General features: G+C 35.9%; 1 protein-coding gene across 20 annotated transcripts in view; it reads right to left on the reverse strand.

The window, feature by feature from the left end:
• Positions 1-13915, reverse strand: part of mbnl1 (muscleblind-like splicing regulator 1) — a 167547-nt gene that overhangs the window by 26648 nt on the left and 126984 nt on the right. For 11 of the 20 annotated variants that reach the window (XM_051923978.1, XM_051923972.1, XM_051923969.1 and 8 more), the window contains 2 exons: positions 7545-7754; positions 6304-6375 (listed from right to left, as the gene is read on the reverse strand). In XM_051923978.1, the coding sequence (XP_051779938.1) occupies positions 6304-6375; positions 7545-7754 (282 nt within the window). The remainder of the gene's footprint in view (positions 1-6303; positions 6376-7544; positions 7755-13915) is intronic. The other 9 variants (XM_051923976.1, XM_051923975.1, XM_051923968.1 and 6 more) reach the window with 2 other exon arrangements.

Here is a 13915-nt window from a genome sequence, read left to right on the forward strand (position 1 = left end):
CAAATAGTAAAAGAACCAACAATCTACAATCACAATCTAAGTTGATCCCATTTATGCCTGTTTGTCTTCATCATGAAGCATTTGTTTTAATAAGGCATTTGACAAGAAATCAAAGTTCATCTTCTAGCCACAAATCATTTGGATGCTATCTGCTTAAATTAAAATAAAAATCTACAAAACAACACCTAAAAGCCATAAAATTAGAACAAATACCTAAAAAAACTGCAGTCTTCCAGAACTGATCTTGAGCAACCTTGAGGCAAACTTTGGTCTACTGTGATGATCTACAGTACTATATATCAGTTATTCACGAAATACAAAGTATAGGCCCACTCCTTCACTATCACATTAAAAAGTTGACACCCTCAACATTAACCCCTTCTTTATACATGCCTATTTATTTTCTGGATCTGCAGTACTGTACATGGATGTTTGCTTTACTGATTAATATATACTGTCATTTTCTGTTTCTTGTTATACTGTAATATGTTTTGCTTTATAAGTTTAAAAATGACTATGACATGAATATTTATAATATAGCAGATAGTGTTCTTCTTCAGTAAAATACATTATTATATACAGTATGTAATAATAAGGTTAACCCAATCAACTCTGACAATATCAGAGGAAAAAAAACATTATTTTTGATTTGCTGAATTAATTGCTATTTTAAAGTAAAAGAAATATTTTAGAAGGCAGCTGCACTGGGTCTAATATTCTAACTTTTTTCTGTACTGGCACTAGCACTGACAGACCTTTGAAAATTGACACTGTTTTCATTTGGTACATCCATCAACAGGTATCTGCCAAGAACAATGATTGTTAGAATGAAATGCCACTAATAAGCTACCAGAAGGCAATAGCTTGACATCATTATAGAACATCAGACTGTCTTGAATATTTTGATTGTTTGTTGCCTGCAACAATCATGTGCACATCTGCTGACATGAATCAAGCATGAATGACGAACAGCTCCTGCAAGCTGTTGATGTCTTCTGCTCTGTCCTCTTAGCTTTTATCTCCTTGGAGATTTGAACCTCTTCATAGCTGAGCCCCCTGCCCACACAGTCTTGGATGCACTTCTGCTAGTGTGAGGTTTGGAAAAACTGTCAAGCTGATATCGAAGTATTGAATAGCCAACCATAATAAAACAAAATCACATCCTCTAGTGTACATAAACCTTTACTTTAGTTTTCCAGTTAATGTTTTTGACGATGCGGGTTCACTTCATGCTCCCATCTTGTTTCTGGGAGCTCTTGAACCCGACACCGCCGGTAATGTCACTGATGAGCTAGGCAGTGAGGCACAACAAAGAAAGGTGATGGTGCAAAAAAGTGCCAAGTGCTTTTATTAAAACAGCTAACAAATAGGAAGTGTCCAAAATAAAGTGCAGTGGCATTTCCCATCGGGATTAATAAAGTATCTATCTATCTATCTATCTATCTATCTATCTATCTATCTATCTATCTATCTATCTATCTATCTATCTATCTATCTATCTATCTATCTATCTATCTATCTATCTATCTATCTATCTATCTATCTATCTATCTATCTATCAAAAGTCTTCATTAAATAAATAATCCAGTAAAATAATTGAAAAGTGGAGGTTAAAAAAATCAATAAATAAATCCTTTAAAAACGAGGTTAAAACAACGGCTGGAAGATGTCCCTTAAAATAAATCCTGGTGCTTTTCTTCTACTGGTGACTCCCCTGCTTCTCCTGTCCAGGCTAAGCACCAGGGGAGCCACCCTACCTACTGCTGACCTTCTCTCTGCATTCTCCTGCTGGTCTGTTCGCCTCACCAATCCCTGGCTCCGGTAGGCTTCACCAAACCGTGACTTGGGCTCCCCAGCAACCAGGGCGCTCATGCTGGGGCTTTCACGTCCCAAGTCCTGACTCCCGCTGCCTTCCAGGCCTTACGCAGCGAGCCGTTCTCTTTCCGGTCACTCCCGCACTCCACACAATGCTCAGCAGGAGTGACCACAAGCGACTGCTCCTCAGGTGCCGGCCAAACACCCAGGCTCACTGCTCAGCTACCTGTGAGCCTGTGCTCGCTCGTTCGTTCTTCTCTCTCTCTCTTGCACCGGCTTTCCTCTCCCTGCTTCCTGCCACCTTTTTCTGCAACCTCCGTTCCTTTCCTTTCCTGTTTTCATTACAACCTAGCCGCCTCGCGCTTCTATTTATCACGGGGACGTGGATCAGATGTGGCAGTTAGCAGCTCCTGGGAACAATTACAGATTCAGACGACTTCTCACCTGGGCATTTAAGCGAGGATCGTCCGCATCATGAATTCCCCAGGAACCGATCCGCCACACTACCACTCCCCCTTTCTAAACCACAAAGGCGGCTATTATTTATTTAAAAAGTTGCCTTTTTGACATGAGCTGTGGACCCGCTACACCACAATGTTCCACATCAGATTTATATATAACAAATTTTAAATTAAATATATAATAATGAATACAGCAAGTTGTTTCTGTTTGAAATAGATGCTTACTTAATTATTTTTCCTAATTGCATAGTTGTAATTGCAAAGCTGTATCATATATTAAATAAAATGGTAACTGCCCACTACATATTACCAAAAACACAATAATTAGTAAAATAAATTAGAAATTAAAAAATAATAATGTATACAACCCCAACGATGAAGAATTGTACACTGGACAGGCACAGCAGCCATCCAAACAGGGCACAAAGTGCATATACTGCAACTTGTATATAAACAGCAATGCCCAAAAATCATTAGTGTAGCTGTTTTTCTCACTCAACAATACATACTTTATTTTGTAATGTGTGGCAGACCACTGGGGGTAGTACCCAGCCGGGATGCCCGAGAGGACCAGAGGAGGGCTTGCGCCTCCTCCAGACCATAAGGGGGTGACTGCCCTGGTTGTGTTGGGGGCCATGGGTGCAGGGTTTGGAAGCCCAACCCTGTAGGTGCCCGTGGTCACCGCCAGGGGGCACCCCAGTGCCTAGAGAGCCCTGGACCTCAGCACTTCTGCCACACCCGGAAGTGCTGGGGGGAAGAAGAAAGGGGACACCCAGAGTCCTTCCTGGTGCACAGCCGGCACTTCTGCCACACAGGGGAGTGTCGGCGGAGGAGCGTTGGGGAGTACCTGGAGGCCATCCGGGGGTGCATAAAAGGGGCCACCTCCCTTCAGACAGTGACTGGAGTCGGGCGAGGAGTGGACGAAGTCTTGGTGGAGAAGAGTGGAGGCGGCCTGAAGGAAGCAGGCACGGGAAGGAGAGGCCTGGACTTTGGGGGATTGGTGCTGGAGGCACTGGGTTGTGCACAATTGAACTTTGTAAATAGTGTAAATAAACGTGTGTTGGGAGAACTTACGATGTCCGTCTGTCTGTGTCCGGGCTGCTTCTCACAAATGATTATTCATAAGGATTTACTTCACAAAAGATTGAAATGATGCATGTTTTGATGAACAATGCGATGTAGCAATTTTTTGTAGATATTACTTTAGAAAATTGTCTTTTTATGTCAATTTATACTTTATGAAGTGTCTGAAGATTATTGTAAAACAATTTTAAAACAGAACAACTGTGAATATAAAATGCACAATATGTATTTTTTAAAATAACTATATTATACAGAAAGTAAAGTACTTTGACTGAAGTCATATGCATAATTTCTCCAAATCATGTTCATTATTCAAAATGATTTAAATGCAATATTTCACTCTTTAATCCTAAGTGGTCCACATGATTGTTACCATAGCAATATGTTTAATATATGATTCATAGCGTCAAGAATCCCACAGCTAAAGTGCTGACCAGCCCTCAAATATTTAAGGCATAGTGGAAGTAAAGTAAGACCTTTTTACAAGGTTCCATTGCAATATTGCATATATTTTAAAATTCATCCTTTTGAAACCTGCTGACTAATAAAGGTTTTTAGAGTTTTTTTTTTAATTCTGCATATTTTCTTTAGTACCAGGCTGAAAACAAATTGTACAATATCTTAATTTTTCAAAAAAGTAACTCCTTTTATCTTTGTGTATTTTCATTGCTTTCATATAAAAAGCATTCATTTTAATATACAAAATAGTTTCACCAAATTTATAGATAGCAATTTTCTTATTTTACACATATTTTTATTCATTTTCCTATTTTATACATATTTTTTATTTATGTATTTGTTTGTATATCTTCTTTTTAATAAAAGGAAATGCATAACTTTAACACTTATAGTTGGCATACAAGCCATAGTTTTAATTTTGTAAGCAATGGTTGTGGATAAATAGCATTACAGTTCCCTTGGGGATGATCTGCAATATATGAGATTCATTAAAGCATGTATACAATTAGTGTGAAGAACATTTCACTAAGTCACTGTTGCAGAACAAAAATATCCTGGTAATTGCATACTGAATGCTAATTGGATATGAAAAAAAGCCTTATGACATTGTTGATTATTTATTGTTCAAGATGACAAGAGGGCATTTACTGTATAGCACACACATTTTTGATAATATGAACAAAGGCAATGGTGCCTCTTAAAGCATGTATTAATCTGTCATAAGGCATGCATTAATCTCTTGCCATGAACTATGCAGTGTTTGTTCTTTACCATAACTGTTACCATTAACTGGATTAACTGCAAGTTATTGCCTTTTAATTTACTAATAAAATTCATATTGGAACAGTAGTTAGAAACCTCTGTGAGTTGCAGATATACCAGCAGAGTTCTTTTTGTGTGTAAATAAAGACATATAGAACATTGGCACTGGTCAGGATATGCAAGGATATGCCATACTAAAATTAATGTAAAAATTGCAATTTTTTTATTACTGTCTGAAGGTTAATTTAATGCATGACACGTCTTTTTTTCAATATTTTTGATTTTGCTACTACTTCACAAAATTGTAATATAAAAGTATAAAATACTAATGAGAAATGAGACTGGACTACATGCAAGGCCATAACTGAAATAACTACATTTTTGTTATCTAAAAATGATAAAAATAAAATTATTAGTCAATTATATATACAGCAATTCAAGTTATCATACAGCATATAAAAAATGAGGTGTTAATTTGTTGAGGACTCCTTATACCTTGATTCAAGCAAAAAGCAAGGTCAACAGCAATAACACACAAAAATTTACCCTAAAATTAATTAAAAAGGTACAAAACTAATTTTAGTCAAATAAGTCCTGATGACCCCATTTTCTCTATTGTACATCTTTTTAAAAACTCCTGTAATGGTTCTATGCAAAACAAATTTTCCTAAATTTGATAGTACACCTAATCAAAACTGGGATGCACAGTAGAAAGGAAATGTCCACCCAACAACAGTAGACACAGTACTTAACAAGGAAGCAAGTATATTTTACTACACATTCTTCCCTATATCAGTGCATTATTGTGGATAGGTGTGTTCTCTAGGTTACATAAGCCTTGTGTTATGTATAAGAAATCTTTTCTTGGAACAGATTCAGTACCAATTATTTAATACCAATTAATTAATGTTAATAGTGTGGGATCTTCTATGTCATGCACTACACTGAGCTTAGAATTTTTCTATAAAACAACAGCTGAAAAACCTAACAAGTGAAATCTGAGAAAAAGACTGACCAAATGAAAAGTCAGCCTCTATATTGACTTTAGCACTCTGCCTTTTAATTGAGGACGGTTAACTATGCAAAGAAAAAACTTGCAGAGAAGTTGCTAGGGCAGCACAGTACTCCAAGGTTGATTTATGGCATTGTAGTTAGCTTCCACATGCCATGTTATATTTACATTACCATGTATCCATTCAACTGACACTTAAATCAAAAGCAAATTAGATATCACACATGAATAACAGAAGTATTTAAACATTTGTATAGTTGGAACACCAGCATACTAAGTGACACTCTCATGATCACACATTTAGTCAGGGAGAGGATTACACTAGCAACGTTTGGGTTTATATTAAACACCATTTGGTCCCACTGGATACTTACATGAACCCAAAAGTAAACACATGCTTCTTTCAGACAAGAGGAAGGACAAATGTTTTGAAGAAAAGGACAGTGTTTCAACCGAAAGAAACCTAAGAGTAATAGTCTGTGCTGGAGTGAGAACATTATTTTTGAGGGTGGGATAATTGATGACCCACCCAACCACAGATTCAAACCTGCTAATATACTGCATTGTATGTTCAAAGTGAACTCTTTTTTGTTATATTGTCTCTTTTGAACAGTATGTACCATTCTGTTTAAGTCTTCCTTGTGTGTATACCTGTGTGTCTTTGTGTATCTGAACAATGCACTTAAAATAAAATATATTGGACTTCTTTACCTGTTGTCTGGCCTGGTTTGTGAAGGTGTGCCACAGCTGCCAGGGGGTGCCCTGCCACACCTGAAATGATAGCTTAGGTTTTTTGTAATGCAATGAAAAAAAAAATTCTGATAATTATTATTATTAACATATATTAAATGTTTTACTCTGATGGACCTCAGTGAGGAACACAAAGTGCTTCCAAAAGAGCATTAAAAGACTAAACATCATTTTATATATGCCGTATGATATATTCTGTCCTCACAGACCACCAATTGAGAACACAATATGATAATGATACTGTTTCTGTTTTGGAACAGCTGAACCCCAGGCATATTATTTATTACAATGAATGCAGTTCAACCATAATAGACAATAAGGAATGAAACTTTAAACTTCATAGGACCTTGTTTTACCTTGAGCTAGCTGACCTGGACAAACAGGAAGTATATTACACTCCAAAATACATCAAATCAGTAAAGTGAGTTATCTTCATCAAGCTTTTGGTTCAAGGTGTCTAGTGGGCTCAACATTTCCCCTACTTACTTAAAGCTGATTTGAAAGTTCAGAGATTCTTTGAAAGAATATCATCTTACACTAAGGCAGTGTTTCTCAATTGATGAACCACAAGTTTAACTTTAATGAATATACTATTGGCAATAATAGCTGGAAATCATTTGCCAGTCAGGACAATTGTATAATTTTCTGAATGCATAACTGTCTATAATTAATTATTTCAATACAATGATCAATGAATCCCACTATGGCATTTACAGTACTTTATGGCTGGTAACAATGATTGCTACTAAGCTTTACAATACAATTGAAAAGTATAGTAATATTTTCCTTCTTTGTTTAGACATACTTTAATTCCTTTTTTTGGTCACAAATTAGGATGATTACATTAATTATACCAAACAGGATATTGCTATTATTTCTTCTTATAACAGCACTGATTAAAGGGAAAATAAAAACATCACTCCCAATAAAGAATACAATATTCATTCAAGACAGGTACTGTATACCACATCAAATTATATTCAACAAATCTACCTAGTTTAGTTTCCTAACATATACATTTTTAAATATTAAGAGCTTATTTGTCTGAAATTTATATATACTTCAAAGTTAGTTTCATGATGAAAAATATATGGATAATAATTAAAACATAGCCACACTTATCAACTTGATCTAAATAAACAGTCATTAAAATGAACATGAAATGTATCCTGATACATTTTATATGTCATTTGAAAGCTTACCTCCAGTCTGTCAGTTCGCATAAGTTTCTGAGCTGCAGCTGCTGCTGCAGCAGGCACAGGAACACCAGGGTTCCCAGTTACTATCATTGGAGTAGTAGGCAGGATTTCTGCTGGAACCAGGCCAGGAGATACAGGCCCAAGGTAAGGGTTGAAAGCTGTTGCGGCTGCTGTGGCATTGGTAACAAGGCTAGGGGTGACAGAAAACATTGGCTGCAAACAAAAATTAGAAAAATATATTTTAAGCAATATTCAAGAGAATAAAGAAGTGAATAAATAATTTTAAATAGTGGTAAAAAAGAAATTAATAAAAATATATGCAAAGTTTAGTGGTTGACTTGTTTTAATAAACCTGTCATTGTTTTAATTAACCTGTCACCATAAGTGGGCAAACAAGATTTAAAACTCTTTGTGCACTTCCTAACTCTGCCTAGCTATATGTGTATGTGTGTATATATATATATATATATATATATATATATATATATATATATATATATATATATATATATATATATATATATAGCCATCCCCCACGGCTTCGCCCGTGTATTAGTGAAACAGGAGAGTGAGGAGGGCCCTGCCCAGCTCTCTACTCCTGTTGTCACTCTTCCCACACCCTTCGGCCCGCAGCCTCTGTCTCGGAATAGCACGAGTATATCACTCCTGCAAGCGAACTATGATTCTTGGCGCAATGAGAGAAGTCGCAAAATTAACCAGAATGTTCAAGCAAATTATAGAAAAAATGGTCTAAATCCGTTATAGTAGTTCTCTTGTTTGCTAACTAAGCGGAGTTAAAGTTACGCACCTGAGGCAGACGTGTGAGTGAGGAGGGCCCCACACCCCTCCCCTCAGCCCAATGAGTCTCTCTCAGATTTGCGCTAATAAATCGGTACCGTAAACGAACTTTGATACTTAGCGCGATGAGAAAGTGGCAAAATCAATGGAATGTTCAAACAAATTATAGAAAAAAACCTGATCTAAATCTGTTAAGTAGTTCTCTCGTGAAAAGTGGAGAGACATACATACAGGTCTAAAAAACTATAAGAAATTTTGTGCTTGGACCACGAAATTTTTAAAACCGTTTCTTAGCGAGCACCTATGGGCTAAGGGTAACCTAAATTCCAAATTTCAAGTCCCAAGTCCTCATGGTTCGGGAGATTTTGTGATGAGTAAGTCAGTGGTATTTGGCTTTTATACTGTATATGTAGATATATAAAGACATGTTTCTATCATTTTCAATAGTTTTGCATATTGAAAGCTAAAGAGCAGTATGTATAGCATATTGTTTTGTAGGCAACATCAAAAAAGATATCTTGTGGCATGAACTTTCTAAAAGTAATACCAATTACATTGATTGCCTTACCAACAGTTTCTGCTTGTTCATTCATGAAATTTACTTGAGCAAACTTTAATTACTGCTTTAGATACTTTTTTTTTTTGCTGTAGCTGCAAATTTAAGCATAGCTCAAGATTGCTGTTTTAGATACTGTATACTATATAAAAAAGGTTGATTCCTATGTGACAAAAATGCACTATTGAGATAAGGTCCTATTTACATGTAAAAATTCAGAGACAAAGTTTTGAAAAAATCAGATCCGAAGGTTAAGCACTACATTTTATATACAACCAAGAACTTGAAAGAAATGTTCTGTTTACAAAAAGGATGGGGGGATGGACATAGCTGAAGAAATGGCCTCATTCAAATACAGACAAGAAATACCTACATGGTTTTATTTGAAAATGTGCTGCAGTTAATAGCTGTATGTTTGAAGACCTTAGACCAGAATTAAAACTCATGTTAAGTTCTGTTTTCCCCATTGTCTTTTAATTAAAACTCATGTTAAGTTCTGTTTTCCCCATTGTCTTTTGATTTTTTTCTCAACTTTTGAGCTGTGTATTTATGGAAGACTGGGAGATAAATGGAAATATTTTTCAGTATGTGCCCGCCTCCGAACGACTGCCCCATAATCATAAAAGGGCACAAGGCATTTGGAGAATACCATGGAAGAATGTAGTGAAATGGATGAACTGGCTCTGCAAAGGAAGCCAGTTCAACAGAGGATACACTCACAGACTCATTCATACTTACTCTGATACATTTGGATATGCAAGTCAGCTCAGCAGTAGGTTTTCAAACCATAGGAGGGTAATTAAAGATCCATGGTGGAAACTCATACAAACAAACAGAACATGTAAAGCAGCTTTGTAGCTTCAAAGCAATTAGAAACAATGATTCAAATTAAAGTAACCTTATTTAATAAAGGCAAGATTAAAGAATCTCTAGAAGTGAGTTTAAATGAGAAAAATAAACACAATGGCTTCTGCTCACATGCTTGTTTTTGTGTTGTGTGACATATAGACCATGAGATGACGAAGGTTCTTAGCAAATGACAAGAACAGGAGGCTGTAGGATAAAAGTCTGCTTTGTCATGGACCTTTATTTATCAAGTATGCTCAATGGCAGGTAAGACCTAACAATAAACTATGAAGAAACAAAATGCTATGAAGTAGATGGTGTGAAGTATATTTAAAATAAGTAAAAGGTAATACAAGTAAAAAGGGGTGAAGGCATAGGAACAGACAACCAGAACCACATCTAATAATTTCAAGAATAGCTGCCAAAGATTATTATGTACAAATAATAATAAATTACAGCCAATCAAGCAGATTATCTTCACTTTTTCTTCAACTGTATTTTTAAAATTTCTAGTCCAAGTATGTGGAAAAAATATTATTTATTTTATAATAATTAAATTAAACTTCAGATCATGAAAACTAATGCCACTTCCCCAAAATCACTTCCTACTCAACAGAAAACATTTATATATATATTTTTTTTTAACTACAAGGTGGAATTCTTGAAGTGACATCATGGAAATGAAGTGTCCGTGCTTATTCATGCAGCACTGGGTGTATGGCAGAAATCAGGCATGGACAGGTGAACCATTCCATTATGCTCTCTCCCCACAATCCTGTACATACATGGAGATAATTTGAAATTTCCAATTAACCAATATGTGTCTTTGGAATGTGGAATGAAAATGTGCCTACCTGAGAAAAACCCCTTATAGACACAAGAAAAATGTACAAATTACACATTGTCAACAATCAGACCCAGGATAAGAACACATGACATTAGACTGGACTGCACCACCATTACACCATCCAGTTCTAAAATGAAGGGTAACAAAACTGGAAGTTGCAAAACTGAATATTTTTTATTTGTCCTTTTTTACAGTGCTTGCACATGAGACACTAAAACAGAAATGTAAACAATAAATTGAAATTCAATACTTAAATAGCTTTTGACCAGGCCAGGTTTTCTTAGCTCAGAACTGAAAGTTACAGAGGTACAATTGAAGTATAATTAGTAAATGCTGAAACTGAAAGCTGCTAACCTTTAAAACAGAAATAAACACATTTGACTTACTCTATGTAACTATTTACCTTTTGTCATAGCTGAGCTATGCTTTTGAATAATATTAGAGTTTCCCAGTTTTTGTTAATGACAGGTTTTAATTTATTTACTGCCTAAGACTCTAAGAAATATTTTGACTATCTGCAGAATATAATTACATATACTGTATGATGAAGTTCATTTTAATGATGAGGATGTACTAAGAAAAGGTAACACTGGTATAGGGTATGTCAATTTTATTTAATTAGGTCAGCAGTTTTCATGCTGCTAAAGGATGTGTCCCTGATATATCTAGTATGGATATTGATTAGTAAGGTTTGTATTGAAAATTTAATGATTTCAGCACTAAGATGTTGATACATTTTCAACAACATGAATACTAAAGAAATGCAGCTGCATGAATGTATGAAGTTCTCATCTTTCATCGTGAACCTTGCTCCTGATATCTGCTTTTATTTTATCTTGTTTGCAGTCTTGAAATCAGCTTTGGCTTCACCAAATCATACTATAATCGTCGAACAGACCTCTCCACAATTTGCTGTGTCTTGAATACCTGTTATATTATTACATATTTCTGTTCAATATTCTTGCCAAGAATTCCAAGTAAAGAGCCAAATGGTTAACAAATGCTGCAGCTAGGGTCCTAATTGTAAGGATAAAATATAAAGACCATATACCTCCTTAGGTATAACTGGCACTCTCATTGACCTACTAAACATCTATTCATTCAATCTTCCTTTTTCTTCCTGTAAGGTTAAAGGATAACTTCAGAATTTTTCAATTCAAAGTTATTTCTTCACAGTTATGGTATATAGTAATTTTACACATGAAGGTGCATTCTAAAGTGAATATTTAAAAAATTTAATAAATGATTAGCCTTTTATTGCATTTTATAGTGGAGCTAATATATACCGGGGCCGCAATGCAAAAAAGAGCATTAAAATTATGAAAACATTAACTTTTTAAGCAAAATATTGAGTATTTTGATGTACGTCTTGATATTGGAAAACAGTGTATCCATGTCATTTTAAGAAGGAAAAAAAAAAATAATAAAATATATTTGTGAAACTCTGCCATTTTAAGAGAGAAGCTGTGTGGTTCACTTCTCTGCTCACATTCCTCTGAGGCAAACCTTCAGCCTCAGGGGTGTGGATTCATCTTGGAAAGTCACTGCCATGTGTCATTATTGACAGTAAAATGTTGATGCCCTGATGTGAACTGTGGTCTCTGTTCAGTAAACAACTATACAATAATCACTGAAAAAAGTCACACTTAAAATCATTCACAATTCTTAAACTATACAGAAGCTTATTTTGTTATTTCACAAAGATATTGCCTTCTGATGCCAGTATGATAATGCATGTTTTTGGCTTCAATGGTCTTCTGAGAGAAAAACTAAACCTGCGCATAGCATGCAGTCAAGAGACAAGAACTGAATAAATGCTACAGGCATACATTTCATTTTAACCAGCTGAAGTTTAGTCGTTTTAATATAGGCAGAGTGGTAGTGCAGAGCTAGCATTCTTCCTTCACACTTCAGGTTCTGCATGGGGTTTGTACGTTCTCCCTGTGTATTTTACGGTGTGATTGGTATCATTGTGTCAGTTAGTTTATCCACTCAAAGACTTTGTCCTCAGTTCTTTAATTACCATATCCTTAGCAAGAACAAATCATCATGCGTTAGTTTGTGGCACTTCAACCTGTTGCACTGTGGTTGGGTTCTATCGCACACTTTGTCTTCTTCATTTTCCAAATAGTTTTTTTATTGTGCATGCACATGACATACCATGGAAAGTACAACAGGTTTTTGTGAAAAATAGAGTGCATCAGTTCAGTTCTGATTTATAATAAAAAACTAGGGGACTTGCCCACCCCCCGGGTTTGTTTTACCGGATATACAATTTAAAGAGATTGTTAATTTCATGCGAATTGTTACATATGCATTATTTTCACTTTTCCTTTAAAACTTTTGTAAAAACAATACTTGTCCCTTATTTCTGGCCCTGAGCGTGGTTAAATCTCTTTCTCGCGTGACGTATAACACTGCTTGCGTTGTGAAGGGGGAGGGGGGGATTGGGGGGGGGTGGCAGGAGATGCCGTCGGGTCATGTTGTCTTGCTGCTGCTAGCGAGCTGCGTGTTCTGTTTGTTGTGCTGTGCGTCGATCATTTAAAAGCCTGTGCTGCAGCTGTCCTTTTGCCATTTCACGTCTAAAACCGATCGCGTTGTGAAGGGAAGGGGGGTGGTGAGGGGACATGGATGAACGCACACTAAGAAGAAGCGGTCGGATCATCTGCTGGCAAGCTGCGTATTCTGCTTGTTGCTATTTTAAGAGCTGGGAGCACATGATGTCTGTCTGCCAAAAGCATTCTAACAATTGCGTGGTTAGATGTCCGTGACCTTGTTTTAAATGTTGTCTCACTGCCTTGTCTCGCGTGATGTTAAAGTGTCTCTCGCGAGACGTCAAATTGTCTTCCGAGAAGATCACGTTTCCATCTCCCTAGTCTTCCTCCCAAAATTTTTCTCCCTACTAAGATTTTTTTTTTTAAATGAGAGATGTATAAAGTGTAATAAAACTTTTATGTATGCTTTTCACTACCACACTGCAAATGGCACTATGCAAAATAACAACACTAAGTGTAATATGTGAAAAGTAGGAGACATTTACGAAAAAATAATCATCTGATTTAAGGATGTTTTTACTAGCCATGGCAGAATATAATCGCTGAAGTAACAGAATTGCAATAGCAATGGCAGGATACAAAATAGAATATACTTTGACAAATCTAGGGCGTGGGGCTTATCATAAGCATATCTCTGGAACACAGAAGACACATTTTCCTGAATTGAACCCTTTTCTGCTTAAAAAATGGACATTCTGTAAGTTTTAAAACTTTTTTTGGTACCATTCACTTACATTATAAAAGGGAAGAGCAGGCTAGGTATTTTATTCAA

Source organism: Erpetoichthys calabaricus, chromosome 2, assembly GCF_900747795.2.
Source record: "Erpetoichthys calabaricus chromosome 2, fErpCal1.3, whole genome shotgun sequence".
Classification (NCBI taxonomy): Eukaryota; Metazoa; Chordata; class Cladistia; order Polypteriformes; family Polypteridae; genus Erpetoichthys; species Erpetoichthys calabaricus.